We start from the raw sequence: 18,530 nt of genomic DNA on the forward strand, positions 1-18,530 counted from the left end.
ACTGGTAGTTGCACAGGGGCAAAGCAGCTCCCAGGAATAAAGCAGAATGTCTTGACAGTACCTCATCAGAACTGCTAAAACCAAAGATCCTTAGCAAAGTTCACATCTGAAAAGCTCTGGAAACCAATCACATGATATAAAACCAATCCTTATCATCACCCATAAATACCTGTTTATGGCAAACTTGTAGAGAGAAAAATATTTAGCACTAATCTCCTTTAAACTCTCAACACCCCCAAGTCTACCAGATATGGGATAATTGCTAAAGACAACTAATGAAACTCAAGACTCAGAATCTTAGTTTTGGTACTCCCCTTCTTTGTAATGTTACATGTTGTCCCAGATATCCTAACAGAAGTGCTAGTCAGAACTCAACACCACCCATGGAAGTGAACCACCATGCTAATAATGGAATAAAAATAAGTGATATTTTGCCACTACATTATCCATCCAGAAACAATCGTTCCATATAGTCTGAGGAACAGCGTTTCTCAACAAGATTGACTTTCATCTGAGCACCCTGTGACTGCTTCCATAAAGTAAACTAATGTAGTAGTTAATTATACAGTGCATATTTTAACAACAGCATATTCCCTGCCATCTGCAACAGACATGCAATGCTTAAGAAGTATAGTTTTGTAGTGGTACATAGAGAAGATTTTCATTCTAAACTTGAATGAAATAAGACATTTTCATTAAAAATATTTATATTTTTAACTTAGTTTGCTGAATGAGCCAAAATTGCAATATAAAGTAATGTCTTTGCCTAGAAAGTCTCTCACAATATGTAGGGTTTCTATCATAATGAAAGTCCCACTTTAGGAAAAAAATCAGTATCAAGTCCTGCAATTTAGCCAAAGCCATCCCAGGACACCACTCCATACAACATTCAAAGTTCAGATTTGTTTAACTTTTGTGTTTCCTTGGAACAGTGTTCACCAATGGCAGCTCCCTCAGCCTTCTACTTTATATACTAAGCAAAACCACATTGTTATACATAAAGTTGCTTTGCACGGGAAAGAAAGAGCCCTCTCATAACTGTAAATGCAATCCCCTAAAATACTGCACTGAACATGACACAGCGCATTTTGAAGAAAACTTACTAATAAATTGATGGCACAAAGAAAGCACTGTACAATCAGCTGTAGAAAAACTGTGCATAAACAACCTTACAGTAGACATTTGTTCTCCACTCAAAGACCACTTTACTGTATTTCACAATACTTTTTCTTTTACTAGCTTTCTTACAGAAGTCTGCTATATATTCTGATTTGACATGGCTGCCCATGAAAAGAAATTAAACAACTACTTACTAACAGTTGACGTTTACAGAAAAAACATAAAAGTTTAAAAATAAAAAAAGCCTCAACAAACTACTTTCTAGTTGAGATATATTATATTGTAAGTGAAATTTTGTGAAATATTCAAGTTCATGTCAGTTGTAACTTCAAAACTACTATGGAGGTCAGAGAGGAAATAAATCATGCAAAAGTATGCAAAACCCCTTCAATTTCAGTACACCTTAAGACTTAGTCCAAGGCATTATAAAAGTATGCAGTGTGTACTAGAAATCTACAGCAGTTTTTGTGCACATTACAATGAATTCAAGATAATTAAATAATATACAAAAAACCAGCTTATTTCAGAGGTTGGAAAAGTACAAGAAACAGGCTAATATTTGTTCCATTGTGGTGATTTCAGCCATCTCTTTTAAATCAGTTTTCGAAGTGGAAAAGCTTTTCATGGCACATCTGTACCTCTGTTTCTAACTAGAGCTTCAGCAATACATCCTCTGTGAAAACAGAAGCGATTGTTGAAGAGATTGTGGCTCAGTAGCTCAGCAAGAAATTAAATAATATCTTTAAATTGCTAAAGTCTTTCACTGGATTGATGAAGATTCTGCAGCCACAGCTGCAGCAAGCTGGCAGTAGTAAATTCTCCATTTTTGCACCACAAACTAAGGATCTGAGTATTTCATCCACTTCTAAGTATGTGAAAGCTGGAGGCAAAGCCATTTCACAACTGAATAAACACTTACTTCTTTCCTTATGGCCTCTAACAGAGGTAGTAGTGTAAGGCCAAGCAAGAATAGAACTCCCTGGAGATTCCTGCTGTGAAAAACGTCATAGCATTTCTTCAAGACATTTCAAAACAATAGCTTAAGGGTAACTTTTTCCATTAGAAATCAAATTATTTTGAAAGAGTCAATATTTATAATAAAGGCCACAGTGCAACACATGAATTGAATTACTGATTTTTCAATCCAAATGTACAGCACTTAAGTTCAAATTACTTTCCAAAATTTCAAATTTTTTGTCTGCAAACGCAAACAAAACTCAAGTTTTCTTTTTTGTTATGCAAAGTAAATACATCTTCATGCTAATATAATGTGGAATTTATGGTATATAAGTACAATCATAACAGGACAGACAAGTCTGTTGTTTTTTTTCTTCCCACACACACCATAAATCTACACAAAATTTAGACAGTTAACTTAAACAAGGTCATAATCTTGACTTATTACCTATCTTATCTTTGTCTACTTCCCTGACAAATATCCAAAATTTTTTTTAGAACAGCTATGTTGTGCTGAGTAACACTTCTTATGCTACTTAATAAATGGTAGCTTCTCTCCTGCTCAGTAACTACTTGCCAATTTCAAAATCATCTGTCTTGCATTACCAAAAACCCCCAGCTTTCTGAAAAAAATGTTTCCCGACTGCTTCTCCACCAAAATAACACGTGTATTTATGCATCCTCTATTTCAGTGACTGATTATTTCATAATATGTACACAGGCTTTAGAAACTCACCCTACCAAACCAAGAAATCTGACACAACAAGATTCCTGTCAGACAATTCTAACAGACAATCCAATTCACAGCAACAACAGTAATAATTCCAAAAACCCAAGCAACAGGAAAAAATTAGTGGCAATCACAGATAAGCTTCACAGAAGAAAAGAGAGGTGCTTGGCTTTTAACACAAGTGAAAGCAAAGGGCATTTGCAACCTTAAGCAAGAACTTTCTGTGTGCATAATGTAGAACTCAGAATTTGTGAACATGGGCATTGATTAGGAAAAAAGGTCTTCCTTGTATACTCCTGATAGGAATAGACAAAAGTTTATCACTGGCCTAAATAAGGTTCATTATGGATCCCTAAATAAAGTTAGAGTCAAAAACACCTTTAATCATTGGAGACTTCTTACTAAAACATTTGCAACTCTCAGAGCCATAAGTGAAGCCCAAGGGATGCACTGTCTGTGCATCCACAGAGGATGTGACATGAAATGTTGCATTTACAGCTTTTCATTCAAAGTATTTCATACAAAAATAGAAGGAACTGCTACACCAGAATTACCTGAGTATTTTTAATGTACATTTTAATCCTTCACAAACAAAACAAACACCACCTGTGCCTTCCCAATGAATACTGGCACAATTTGGAAATCTGTATTTTTGAAATACAGGTAAAATTTAGATATAAACAATAAATACTAAGATACAATAAAGCTACCATAACTACCATACATACAAGAGCCTTAGGCAGATATTGGCCCCAGATAGGGTACTGCAGGAAAAACTCGATATTTGATTGAATCCATGTGACATTGCAAATATCCCACTGAACTTAAAAGCTGATAAGCTTTGCATGGGTCTCAGAAACACTCCAGAATGTCTCCACTAAATCAATTACCAGCAAAAGCAATGTATCCCTAAACAGGATTTAAGAATCCTTGGGAGGCTCATTATATTTTCATAGCTGAATGAAAAAATGTTTCCATCTTCTTCTTTAAGAAATTAGAAATAAAGTAAAATGACCAAATTTTACCATTTCCACACCACATCCAAAATATCCACGCACAGAACTTCACTTGAACAATACAAAATCAAAATAAAATACTCCTTAAAGGACTGCATTTTGCAAATAGTGGTGTACACCACAACAAAAGCATGGCTTTCTATCACAAAGAAACCACAAGACACAGCAATGACCAATAATCATAACAGAGTCATATTGTTATCACACAATTATTATGTGTGAAGGTAAGCTGTGGATAAGAAGGATACACTCCACTGGCTGACTCTTATTGTAGGGATAAAATTCCTTACCTTGAAAAGACTGCTTGGCTCTGTCCACCAGTTCTTCAATAGGATAACTTGCTAGATCTCCTCTGGCATGCTTAGTTTTACAGTAGGTACATGCATTGAGACACCTGTTCAGAAAATGAAAATACTCAGTTTCTAGCCAGGAAAGCCCTTATATGCACATTTATATAGTTATATTTATTAAGTACATATGGAAAAATGAGTTTTTATATCAATGACCAGAAAATATTAGTATTCAGTTTTAGTATCAATGGAATAGTTTGAAAAATGTTTTGCTGTCCTAGCTTCTTAAAGTATCTTTCACATCTATACGAAAATTTGAAAAACAATAAGTGGGAACTACATGCAAAACCCAAGAGTGGGAATTCAAATATTTTTAGAAAGGTACATTAGGGTTAATAATTGTTCATTACCAAAGGTCAATTCTCCACATTCCAATCCCTCTATTACATAAAAAATCCTGAACAACATCCTGAACCTGAACAAGAAAATAAAGGAAAAGAGTCCTGAACAGCTGAAAGTATATTTTTTAAAGTGCAGGTACTTGAAAAGACATTTCAATTAATTTTATTAACTTTACTTTGGCTTGTATAAATAGAACAAATAACGTAATAAAGACAGAATCACCCACTAGAAAGACAGTTTGGCACAAAAGACTGGGGAACTCATGAAAACTCCTGCAAGAAAATGAAGGAGTAATGTGATTGCTTTTAATTTACCTGACAATATACTAAAGGCAGACTTATTCAGAGTACAAGGATAGAAAGACCAAAACAAACAAAAACTACTTCTCATCGTAAGCCTGTTGTGCTTTTTTCCCCTTCTTCCCTTTTTAGAGCTGACATTGCTCTAGCTTTTTATAGGTTAAAGCATTTAAACCTAAGCCCTAAAATTGGACCCCAAAAAACTCATCATAAATATTTTTCATGCTTACTAGAATACCATAAACTCTGTCCATTTTCACAATAAAAAGAGCCATAGGTTCATAAAATCATACAATCTTTAAGGCTAGCAGAGACCTCCAAGATCATCAAGTCCAACATTTGAGCAATCACCACTCCTTTTCTCCAGCCTGAACATCCCCAGCTTCCTCAGCTGCTCCTCACAGGACTCGTGCTCCAGACCCTTCCCCAAATTTGTTCCCCTTCTCTGGACCTGCTCCAGCCCCTCCTTCTTGTGGTGAAGGGTCCCAGAACTGAACACAGCACTGAAGTGCCGAGTGCAGGGGGACAATCCCTGCCCTGGTCCTGCTGGCCACATTATTGCTGATACAGACCAGGATGCCACTGGTCTTCTTGGTCACCTGGGCACTTCTGGCTCTTGTCCAGTCACTATGAACCAGCATCCCCAGGTGCTTTTCCACAGGACAGTGTTCTGTCCACTCTTTCCCCAGCCTGTACCACTTCAAGGGGTTGTTGCAATCCAAGTGCAGGACCCCGCATTTGGGCTTTTTGAAATTCATACAGTTGACCTTGACCCATCAACCCAGCCTGTTCAGCTCCCTCTGCAGACCCTTCCTACCCTCCAGCCTGACTTTAGCATTGTCTACGGACTTACTGAGGATGCATTTGATCCCCTCATCCAGACCATCAATAAAGGTATTAATCAGGACAAGAAACCATCTGGGTGCCAGAAAACACAAATGTTCCAACTACAGCATAGTTGGAACAAATACCATAGAACTTTCAAAACAACACTGAAAAGGCAAAGATAGTACATGCTGGGCTCTGATCAAGTCACCAGTTACAAGACTGTGTTTACTACTTGGATCTATCTTGTCTTCTATTATGATGTCTGGCATCTCCATGACTAGGTGATTGCTGCTTTGCAAACTCCAAAGGTTTTTCTCCACAAAGGCTCCCCTAACATGTTAGCTCTGCTTCATTTGAATAAGCAGGGGTTCAGGAAGGGCAGAGCACTGCCCAGAACATTTGCTCAGATGCCCTCCTGCCACTGCCCATCCTCTCAGCACTGAGACCTTCTTCATTCAATAGAATCTTAAGTTCTGCAAGAGAACATTTAGGTAGTTTGTGATTCACTCTGCTAGACTAGATATGTGTAATATTTGTTGTGCCTATCAGACCAAAACACCAGATTTCAGCATTCACCTCAGATCAGAAAACTAAAATATACTGCTTAACAGCAGCAGACTGTTTTATTAACTAAAAATTGTATATGAAAAAGGTTGCCAGTAAAATATCCAACTGGCTCTTACAAATAGAAAAAAAAAATCCCTAAATCTGGATCTTTACAACCTGTTCCAAATAAATTATTCATTGCTGCCCGAACACAACTAATTCATCACATGTATCTCACCTCTCTTCTGCAAATCAGAAGCCTTTCACTGCACAGGATCTAAAGCATGTGTAAAAGGTTGCACTTGAAATCAAGAAAGTGTAAGCAGATAATTGTTTTATACTTCACCTGTATAACCTATGTAACAAATGAAAATATTTTTCTTCTAGGTCACTGTCATCTAAAGTTTGCCATGAATGGCTTTCCCTCAAAGCCCATGGGTACTTCTTTGTCTCCATGCTCCCCTTACACAAAACATATCTCCCTCCTTCTTTTCCTTTTCTTGATTTTCTTTTTTTTGTTAGTTTGTTTTTAGAGCACAGTTCTCCACTCAACCCAACACCTCATTTCTAAGCATGCTCCCATCCCAACATACCACTGTCACACTCTTCTCCCTCCACATCACAAATTCAGCTAAACCAGCCTTTTCCCACACAGCTAACATAGAGAAAAAGCACTGCAGATCAGTCAAGGAAACATAAAATCAGTCTCAAAACTAATATGTCTGCCCTTTTGGAACCAAAACACAAAAGGTGTGACATTATCTAGTAACCTTTGTACTATACTAACCTCTGTTTCCTCCATGAAAATAAAATTATCAGCTATTTTGTCAAACTTCTCCAGTCAATAAGAGATTTTACCACAACAATCCTGCCCCTTGAACAGCAGGTTACTTTAACACTGGTTTTTTCACTCACAGAAGAGAATTCTGTCAGCCATCAGTAAAAAAGGGATGCATCAAGATTTTTTTTCTCTTGGGATAAAGTAAATTTATTTTACTTAAATTTATGCTCAGATTTGGGGGAAAAAAAACCCGCAAGAAACCCCAAAAACAACTTTTATAATTTCCTTAAATTTGCAAATTCTGCCTTAAGAGTTCCAACAAACACTTTATCACAAATTTTTTGTTGATGAACTGTAACCTTGAATGAAAACAATGTTTTTTGTAGACCTCCAAGTCCATCAATTCATCCTAAGATTGATAAAAACTATAATATTAGTAAGTTATTTTAAAAAAGCTCTAAACTTACTCCTGTGTAATAGATATAAATAGATCTAAACATCCAAACTGGTGCTAATGTAAAATAAAATGGGAAATTTATGCTATATAAATAGAATTTTTCTGTTCCCTTATCATGTATAGTGCATCTATAAAATACACCATGTTACCTCTTTCTCTCATCTCCTTATAATTTATGCATAAATCACATACATTCCTTACTATGTATTTTGCTCTGTGTTTGGGTAGCAGTATTTGAAAAGCTTTACAGCAAAAACAGTAAACACTAGGAGTGTTAAGTACTATGCAACAGTGTCAAACACTGAAATTATTAATCTCCAAACCTTGAGCATAATTTTCACATCTTCAGTCAATGTTCTTGTCCTACAAGATTTCACTACCTGAAAAACACAGTAACAGCAGCTCTTCTATGGTACTTCAGTAAACTCTGTCACAAAGAGAGCATGGAAATGTGGAGAAAGAAGCACAAATAAAGATGAGGAAGATATTTTCCAAATATTCACAGTATTATTATAATGTTTGCCAATACTTTCATAATATTATATTATTTTCCAAATATTCACTGCATTATGTGGTATTGTTTCTAAGACATTTTTACTATGGTCTTTAAGTACAACTTCAGGGCGTTTGTTGATTTATTTTGGGGTAGGAGCTGAAAGTCGGAACTTGGAGGCAGACTTTTTTCAAGTTTTGTTGTGGTAATTAACTTAATCCTACTATAAAAATGAAGTATTGGACATGTCCAAATAATTTAGTTTTTCATTTTTTTGGTACTTAAAGAGATGATACAACAAAACCAGAAAGAGACAGACTTAGATGTAACATTAAAAATGATCAGTTTTAGAAAGCAAACGAAAGTAAACAAAACTTCTATATTCTGTTTGTACTGTATTTGTTAATAATAGCTTAGAAAAGGAAATAATCTTCTGGGCTACAGTTGACCAACAAAAGGATGCAGATTTAAACTACTTGTAAAAATGATGAACTAACCATTTTTCACAAATATAAGAACTACTAATTTCTGAAAATAGAAATTTAAACCAAACCGTAAGTATAATCAAGGATCTCTAGTGGTTTCTTTCCTAGTAAGCCAGCCTCCTCTCTAAGTTCCCAGTATAACAAATTACTCATATGTCCATGCTGTCACATACTCAGACCACAGACAATCAAGTGGAAAAAGGCTTTTGGGATCTCTGAGAATCTGAGCACTGCCTCTTACTAAGTGGCATCCACCACCAAATGGATCACCCAAAACCAACATCTCCTTAAAAACCAGCCTTTACCACAGCTGTAGCTCAAACACATAGGACTAAACAGCCAAGTAACCAGTAATTGAAAGAGAGTATTTGCCTTGTGTTAACTGGGAGCCTTCTTCAAGTATTTATAGCTGGTTTGTAAATGTTAGTTTGCATTAATGCAGGGAGGTTTTTGCACAAAGAAATCACAGACATTTGTAGAAAACAATAATTAATGATCATTGTATCTGTACTTGCCAATATGTTTTGGCTAAGTTTTCTAGTGATTCCAGAACAAAAAACACTGAGTCTTGCTTTTCCAACATACTAAACTGATTAAGGTACTTTGAATTATTAACCTTTTGCTTTGAATTATTAGCCTTTAATCAGCTATGTAATTATCAATACACAGACAAATTACTACCATGTGGCTAATTAAATTTTTTTTTCAAATACATTACCAAACTGAGCATCATCAACATTTTCTTGTAGACATAGGTAACAGTGCTCTTCACAATGTTTACCTAGTATGTGCTCATGTTGTGCATTATACTAACCAGACTCTTCCATTTTCAAAACAGCAATATTCCTCATAAAACACACACTTAACATGAAAGGCTCCCCCTTACAGATGGAACTAATTATGAGTAAGAATGCTTATGACACAGCAGACAAATAAAGACTTTCCTTCAGTGGGACTAACCAGAGGATTTCGGCAGCAGAGAAACATGAGAGTGCAGACATGAGGAACAAAACCCTGCTTCCTCTTAATGGGACTTATGCCACTAAGTTTAGTCAAGACAAGATTCCACCCTCAGATATGAAAAGTATAAAATATCTTTCATTCAAGGATCAGAAAACAGCTCAATTACAGCATGTGATGAGCCATTAGTGCATGTGTCACCCTAATTGAATGTGACTGAACAAGACCATACATCTGTGAGCAAGATGGGATGCTGCAATGGTGTCATAGGACAGCAGATCTCTGCTACTCTGAATGTGGTTAGTCTTGGGGAAATGTTCCTTCAATAATCCAGTAAACTCCTGCTTTCTCCCATGGTGGTCTACCAAATTGGAAATTTGCATAAAATCATTAATCACAATTCAGACTAAACAGTAATATTTGCCCTTATGAGATCTGACTAGCTATATATATTAAAGATTTTATTAAGTTGGCCCTATTCAAAACAAACAAAAAAAATTCTGCCAGTATTGCAGTGTCACTGACACCCCTGGCACATTACATCAGTACAAGCATGGAAAGATTGCTCATCACTGTCTGTCACACCATTTCTCTGCACCTACCACCAGACTTCCTCAAATGGTCTCAATAACTCTAGGCCAAGAATATTTTCTATTAAAACTATGGTTTTCATGAAAGGGGAACATCATTTGCTTGCTTCAAAATACAGGTTAGAGAAGAGATTTATGTTTTTATAAGATACTTCTACAGTTTCTATCAAATGCAATTTTGACAAAAATGCTCTGTAGTGTAAATACAGAGAAAACTCCTTTTGCAGGCTTGACTGAGCAAAAGAAATACCCAAAATACCTACTCCCAGCAGGTGGAAAGATGGATACTAGTCACAAGTTATTAATCAAAAGCTAGTAAAATTCTACAAATGTTTTTCTGCTTAGAATACCAAGTTTGAAAACTTAACAACACTTACGCTATACTTATAGTTAAATATTATACTATATTTATAGAATTAAATGCCAATAATACTTCTTAGCATTCTACCTATATGAAGTCTACTTTTTAGTTCCAAAATATCTAAATTTCCTCAAGCATAACTGTAATGGATCAGGGGGAAAAAAAGTAGTTCAGAGGAAAATTTAAAAAAAAAAAAAAAAAAAGAGGCATGCCTAATATGCCTGACTTGTTTTCAGGAAACTGCTCTTTTGCTTGAAGTTTGCACATTTTACAATAAAGCTTTTCAACCCACAATGACAGGGAATAGAATTTCCTGACAAATATTTGGGGCATGGGAAGTTGTTTTCACTTTAAAAATATTCAGGATTTAAAATACTTTTGAAACAGTGGCAAGCAATTTCTCATAAAGGCTAATTAGTCTAAGCAGCAAACCACATTATTACAGAAATACTATTTCAGTATTCCAGCTTTTTCAGACTGAGCTTGGACACCAGCCACAGGTACACACACACACACTTGAGGTTACAACATTTTCAATATGATAAGAACAGGACTCGAATGAACTTATCTTTGTAGCCAAGTATTTTAGAGATATGCTGTGATAAAAGTTCTCTGAAAGTGCAATGCCAGCCTAAAAAGTCTCTCAGAAGAGTTTTAGCAGAAAACAGTATGACCCTTAAAGCAATACCATACAACACATGGGACTGCACACATTTTTCTCAAAGTAGGGTACCACCATGAGATGCTGTTTTTTAATTCTACTATTCATGCCATGCTCAGCAAAATGGCAATAAGTGCATTAAATTCTGTTCTTTGAAGATCTGTGAAGTCAGTGTTTTATTTGGTAATGTCTCACTAGTTACTAATCAAAAGGAATTTGGAGAGAAGGCAGCTCCACTGGTTTGATAAGCCATAACATGATTTAATTTTGTACTTTAAATATTTGCATTTTCTGAAACTGAATTCCTACAGTCAAGTGCAGGCGATTCAAAGGTCACAGCTGTGTAGTTATATCATCTACATTCACCGTGCTCACTTCAAGGCCAATCATTTAACATCAAGTGCATCAATGGCACTTTTCAGTGCTTGTCTAAAGACTTTGTTGATTAATTACTCTGGCCACACAGTTTTGCAACTGAATTAATGTATTAAGGCATTCTAAATTATATTCTTGACATTACAAGATAAAACATCCCATTGCTAAGGTGCACATGTCTGTGTTCCCCATCCTAACCCAAAACAGTGTAGTGCTTGATGCTTACTGGAAACTGCAATGCTTTTTTCCTCTACAATTCAAACTAAAGCTCTTTGATTTAGAGAGACATAACTTATTTTAGAGTATTTCTAAAAAGCTGCATGGCTATGTAGAACTCAGCTTTGGGAGCAAATCAAGACAGGCATTACTATCAAGAAAGCAACTCAGCTGAAACAGCACAGGTAAATAAATGAGATTCTGCAGTTACATGGAGCAGAAAATGCCATGGCATTATAACTACAAGTCATCAATTCTTTCAGCACTTCATAAACAGCAATAATATTTAGAAGATGATGACTCCTGGTCTCAGTCAAACAGTAGTAATGATGGGGTAGACATGAAGAGCTATGGCAGAAAAACCTCAGATAAAAGATACTTTCTTAGAAATCTGCTCACAGCGAATCCCAGAGACACAGTGGCAGAACAGCCCAACATCACTATATCACCATGCATAAGGAAGTGTTACTCTCAGATCCTTCCTAATGAACAGCAGTGGCTGGAAAACGACCTCTGAGGACAGGATTCTTGGAGACTTGCTTTAATTTATTAAGTTGCAGAGGGCTGTGGCTTGACAACTGCCTTAGTATTTAAAGCAACAAATAGTATAATTGTATTTAAAATATTCTGTAGGGGGCAGATGACTCAGCAAAAAGAATGTGCTGCAAAACATAACTCAGTAATGAACAATTTCAAAAGCTTTTAAAAATCGAGCTTTCAAAATTTGTAATGAAATACTACTATTTAAATTTAAATGGTGATTTTTAGAGGTGTAGGTGTATATAATGAGCATATTTAAAGTTCTGTTTCAGGAATGAAGCATTTCGGCAGATCTCTATGACTGGAAAAAGGCTAAAGGGAGTAAAGTGTCCTCCTACAACCAATCCACTTCATTTACCATGCATCTTCACAACATTAGCAGCTCCTGAATCACCCCCACAGAAAACATGGTTGAAAAGCAGACCACTGCCTGTGATAAGAGCTATTGTTGTTACTTCCTGAATGGCTGTTGGGACAGACCCTTTTAGAGTGGTGAAATCTCACAGGAAACATTAGGCTGCAGTAAATTCTGTAACATACAGCAGGTACCACACGGATTCTTGGGATAAAAGGTATTGTTTTTGTACTGTTCAAAACATCCTGGGGGGAGGGGGTGGGGGTTATATTTCAGCAGCACTAAAACTACCAGGCTTAATTTAGACTTTATCTGAGATTGCCATCATACCAATTTCCAAAAAAGCATTTGTAAAATTCTGTGGGAAAGTGGATCTGAATTGTCTGGGTATAATAATGGAAATAACTGCATAATATAAACAAACTCACTATATAGCTTAAGTCAAAGTTACAAGGTGCTTATATAGCTTGAGTTATAAGATATCAATATAACCTGATATATCTATAAAACCTGGTATCAGTATAAAATAAATAATGATTTTTATATATCTGTATAACCTGATATCAATATAACCTGAATCATAGCCTTTTATACCTATATAACCTGATATAAATAACTTCTATACAATGCAATAGCTAGTATATGGTTAACTAATTGCTTAATGCTGAATGGACCAAAAAAGAAAAAAAAAATCTCACTAGGTTTTAGACATAGAGAAGTATAGTACTAATGAGAAATTGGCAACTGTTAAGCCAATTAGCCACAAAATAAGGAATTTAGACCAGTTAAGACCAGAAAGACCAAGGAACACAGTAACTGCACATGCTCCAAAGACAAACTTGAAAAGTTCAGAAGATGACCTTGGAAGCCTTCATCAAAGACCCCCAACAAGTCCTGAATTGGGGAGATGTGAGTGCAGTGCAAAAGAACTATCCAATAACCATGAGATCATGTTATGTAAATTAGCTCTGGTGTGTGTGTGATATTGTTGTAGTGACATAGTGATACAAGCAATACTTACTGTATAAACCACAGCACTTAACAAGGGTGGGTGAGTTAGGTGGAGGCATCACTAAAAAGAATCCCTTCCCACTGACTGCATCCACACAAAGCTTTCTGCCCCAAAATGTCCTACTGGTTGTGGTAGCAGTAGGGCTATTAGAAACTCCAGTGTGGACAACTATCTAAGCAATCAATACTATGTTGTTGCTCCTAAATGTCATTTCTGTCTTGCAATAAAATTGTTAGTCTTGCTGGGAAATAAAGGCATCTGTGCAGCAGTAGATACATACGTGTTTCAAATACATACTCTTCCCTAGGTATTACTTAGTCAACGTAAAATGATAGAAGACCACACATTTCAACACTAACTGCCCTATCCTAATTCTCAGATATCCCAAGTAATTTAATGGACTGATTTAAACAGTTTTTCTTATAAGATGCATGGACTGTTTTCTTTTAAAAACAGAAATTTAAACCAGAGCCCTTATGTTCACCTTTAAGAGTCTCCAAAGGGATTTTCAGAAGCAAATTAATTCCCTTTTTGTACAGCTCCCCTTTCTGACAGCTGAGTCAGTCAGACCATGGACATAACTTTCTTACTTAAAAGTTATGAATTATTTTATTTTCATTATTTTGTAATGTTATTGTTTGAATGGATTTGACTATGTTTTGCAGAATTTAAAACTAGTTACAGTACAGAAAATCAGGGAACTGTAGTTTTTCAATACTAATGATCATCAACTTCTCCATATGCTTTACTTCTCTAAAATTCTCCCATTCTAATGATTCCTCAGATCTTTTATTCTACTTTGTGATGTTTCTTTCCCTGCCATTTTCTTAACTTGTTCCTCTTGTCTTGCATTTGGTGACCTGTATGCTTGCAACTCTCCTGCAGCGTCCTCATGTCCCAGTGACTGGAATGGTCTGACATTCTTCCAAGCTAGTTGGCCAGTGTTTGTATGCTTTGATTTCCTCTTTAACTACTCAAGTCTGTGGTAAGCTTGAAACTTTTCCAGTTCAACTGCTGCCAGCTCTGACAAAAACCATAATTTGCTAGCTTTTTTTTTTTTTTTTTAAAGCACTAAGATGGGCAACTAGCTTTAGACTTAAGATGATGATTTTTTTTTTTTTTTGCCTTGTCACCTCCATTACAATTCAAATAGTTACGGTCAGTCATTTAAAAGAAAATCAGAAAGACTATTACTAAAGCACTTAATGGATAAATCAGAGCATTAAAAACAGGCCACAGAACCTCTTGGGGATTCAGGATCTAAACAGCCTTCTAGACATTACAGGCTGGAAAATACACAAGAGGCAGCTCTAGTCATCCAAAGCAAGACTTAACAATAAAAAGGAATGGACAGACAAAACACAAAGTAGCTCAGCAATTCAGTTGTTTACAGACCATAGTCAATACTCAAATGGAAGTTTTTTCTTCATATTTCCACATCTCCATCTGGCTACAACATTATCTTTGCAATGGCTGACTTGAACTATTTTTTCAGCTTCAACCAAGTTCTTTAAAAGACCCAGCCTTTTGGATGAGGGGAGTTTTGCAGGATGTGCCTATGATTGTTGAACAGACCCGACAAGCTTATGGAGCAAGGAACACAAACCAGTTACTTCCCTGCAGGAATGCCTTCACAAATGTGGTTGATGACACCATATGACAAGATGTTTATGTTCTTTTATAGACATGGGTTAAACAGACATCTTTCTTGAGAGGCTGAGTTGTCTGAAGAAAGACATGAACTGACCCTGCCTTCTACAAAGAAGTGGTGACTGACCTGGTGGGATGGGGAAGACTGGGAATGTCATATGTTTTGTTTTTTTTTTTTTTTTTTTGACTTGCAAGGCTCCTCTAAAATCTCCAAAGTCAAACTCTGAATAAGTGCTCAAGAGAGTGGGTCAAAAATGGGCTGGACTGCTGGGATGTGGTGAGCAGTGCAAAGTCTAACTGGTGTTGTATTGGTGTTCCTCAGGGACTGACTGATGCTGGGGACACTCTAGCAAACTCCCAACTTTATTAGCAATACAGGTGAAGGGATGCAATGTATCTGCAGCAAATCTAAAAGCCATTCAGAGCAACATCAGCAGCCTGGAGAAAGGGGCTAACAGGAACCTCATGAAGAAAACTGGCTTGTTCCTTGTTGGGATGAGGAGCTCTTACTGCTGTCTGCAAACAGATAATGGGAACATACAATGAAGGCACAACCAGACTGTTGTTGGAGGTTCAAGGTCTCAGAGTAGAAGCAATGGACACAAGTTGCAAAACAGAAAAATACCATTAGACTGAAAGAAGTATTTTACCATGACAGCCATCAAGTATGGGAACAAGGTGCACCAAAACTGATCTCATCTCTTTGAGACCCTGGAATCTAACAACAACACTACTCCATCCTAGAGACAAAGGACTTTCACTGCTCCAGGTTTGTGTTTGTGTCCACACGTATGAGTATGAGCAGATGCGTGCCCATAATTTAGTTCCCTGAATGAAGGAGTATATTTGTGCTTCTCCATATTCCTTTGAAATGTTCAAATCAACCCAAAATGCAAACAAGTCTTACCAAAAACAAAACAAAAGGTTATATGTATCAGTTTTGTGAGTCATATATGGCCATATTTTAACTTTTGAATTCACTCAATTTGAATTCATACTAAAATCCTTATCTCCCTTCTGCAAACACACCTTTACCACATGTAAAAGAAAAGGATGGGGGAGTAGGGGAGAGCAATGGACTTGAATGTATTGTATAAAAAACAAAGTTCCCCAATGAGCAGATGTGCAGTAAGCTGTTGTGTGTGCTCATGTCTAAGGCAGTTTATTCAAACTATAAAATCAATCTTCCCAGTCTCACAAGACCTGATGGAGATAGGTCTCTCTGCGTGGCTTCACAGAGTAGCATGCATCCCTTTGGAAAATAAAGTCACTCAGTTCTTCTAGACTAAAAAAAAAGCCACTGTATTTACTGAGTATTTATGGTATTACTCCTATAATTTCATTTCAAAAGAGAACTTTACTTTTCCCCACATATTGTTTCACATGAAAACAATCAAGCATACATTATTCAACAATATTCATAAAATAGTCCACATACACATAAGACCTATCATAAATCCTAAACTCCTAAAGAAGGAAGAGTAGGAGGACAGCAGAGACCAGTTTTAAGTGGATAGAGGTAGAGCAATATTATCTTTGAGACCTAAATAGCAGTAAGTGCCATTTTTAAAAATATACATAAATCAAACTGAAAGAAAGTAGGTTTTAAATTAGATGTAAGGATGAAATTCTTTATTGTGAGGGTGGTGGTGCACTGGAACAGGTTCCCAGGGAAGTTCTGGATGCCTCACACCCTGTTCAAGGCCAGGTTGGATGGGCTTTTGAGCAACCTAGTCTAGTGGAAGGTGTCCCTGCCCATGGCAGGCGGGTTGGATTGAGGTGATCCTTAAGGTCCCTTCCAATCAAAACCATTCTATGATTGTAACTCTCTGTTTTGCTTAACTGACTTCTGTTTTATTGAGAAGTATTGCTTCACTCCTATATTTGACTTTAACACTACACTCAAGGAAACAAAATTCAAAAATACATAAGCTGCTGGAATGAACCAGCAATACAGGAAGAGGGCCTAGTTTAAGTATGAAAATTCCTATTATAGTCTCTGAAGTAAGTTCAGCAGTTGTCTGAACCTCAAGGAATGACTGTGTTACATATTAGCTATTTAAAAAGTGTCTGCAGCAGCCTGACTTGCAGCACAGATGCAGGGGCTGTATACTGAGTGTATGAGTGAAACACCTACAGGAGAAAGGAACCTATAACAAACAAGCTTGCACAAGCCTCTTTGGTGCTTTCACATACACACATCTCTAAACTTGGAGTGCATTCCCTATTCCCACAAAAAATTGCAGGATTTTAACATGCCTAAGAAACACTTGTGAGACCAGCTGCAGATACAGCAAGACACCCTGCAAACCTAAAAACTGCAAACACAAGCAAACAAGCACAATATTATTGTACTCCTGCTGTTCATGCAAAATGGCCAAGCCTAGAGAAGGCATCACTTCTAATCCTTCAGTCAGAATCAAAGGTTATTTACTTGCTTATAGTGTGCTTGGTGAACACACAAGCTGAGTTTTCCTAAAGAGGTTGATACTTATATAAATAGTTTAACCTCTACAAATATTTTCTCTCTATTGCATAAAACTGCCCTTTAGACTATTCCTAAATGGCAAATTAAAAACAGTATCTCAAAAGTTATTTCATTTTACTGAAGAATGATAACATCTAAAGCAATAGACAAAAGTTCCAATATGTATTTTACTAGTTATAAATCACTACACTATTTTACCCATACTTAAATTTTTTTAAACTAACTGACAGATAGTTTTGGAAAGGTAAAAATAAATTTTAGAAAATCAGCTAAAAACCGTAACTTGCAGAAAAAAACCCGTCTGCACCAATAATAAAGGGAGTTCTTCTTTAAGCTCTTTAAAAAATGATCTAAACCAAACTGTTAGAACAGAGGAATGTGAATGACTACACAAACCCTTCAGTAAACATTACCCAGCTGCAGTTTTCAGCCTAAAACCAAGTTAAAATGTGGAGACTCCATCTACCTTCTGCAAAATGATTAAAGCAAAGCAACATTATATGACATACATGACTCACAAACCATAGTCACTGCAAACAAAAACCACTAGACGTTTATCTCTTAAAAACAAAAAAGACACCAGGACTGGCACCAGTCTGCAATGCAAGAAAGAGCATGTGATACTTAGACACTTGTGTATTAGTTTAAAAATAAGCTAGATAAGCATGTGATGAGTGACAATTTTGTACTTGACCTTTGCTTTAATAGCTCATTTTCAAAAAGTCCACACAGACATCAACAAAACTCCTAAAAAAAAAAGCTAAAACCTTACATCTCATCCAGTGTGTTGAAAATAAACCCTAAAACCAAAATTCTACATAGAAAAATAAAAAACATATGTTTTGAAGGACAAATTCAGAAGAAAATATTTTTTCTTTAAAAAGCATTGAGGTCTTCTTGTAAATCAAGCTGATGAAAT

At 36.2% G+C, this 18,530-nt stretch overlaps 1 protein-coding gene across 3 annotated transcripts in view; it reads right to left on the reverse strand.

Moving 5' to 3' along the window:
• CDKAL1 (CDK5 regulatory subunit associated protein 1 like 1) overlaps positions 1-18,530 on the reverse strand; it is a 393,288-nt gene that overhangs the window by 213,511 nt on the left and 161,247 nt on the right. For all 3 annotated transcript variants that reach the window (XM_033061554.2, XM_033061574.2, XM_033061564.2), the window contains exon 9: positions 4,113-4,216. In XM_033061554.2, coding sequence (XP_032917445.1) covers positions 4,113-4,216 — 104 coding nt within the window. The remainder of the gene's footprint in view (positions 1-4,112; positions 4,217-18,530) is intronic.

Source organism: Catharus ustulatus, chromosome 1, assembly GCF_009819885.2.
Source record: "Catharus ustulatus isolate bCatUst1 chromosome 1, bCatUst1.pri.v2, whole genome shotgun sequence".
Classification (NCBI taxonomy): domain Eukaryota; kingdom Metazoa; phylum Chordata; class Aves; order Passeriformes; family Turdidae; genus Catharus; species Catharus ustulatus.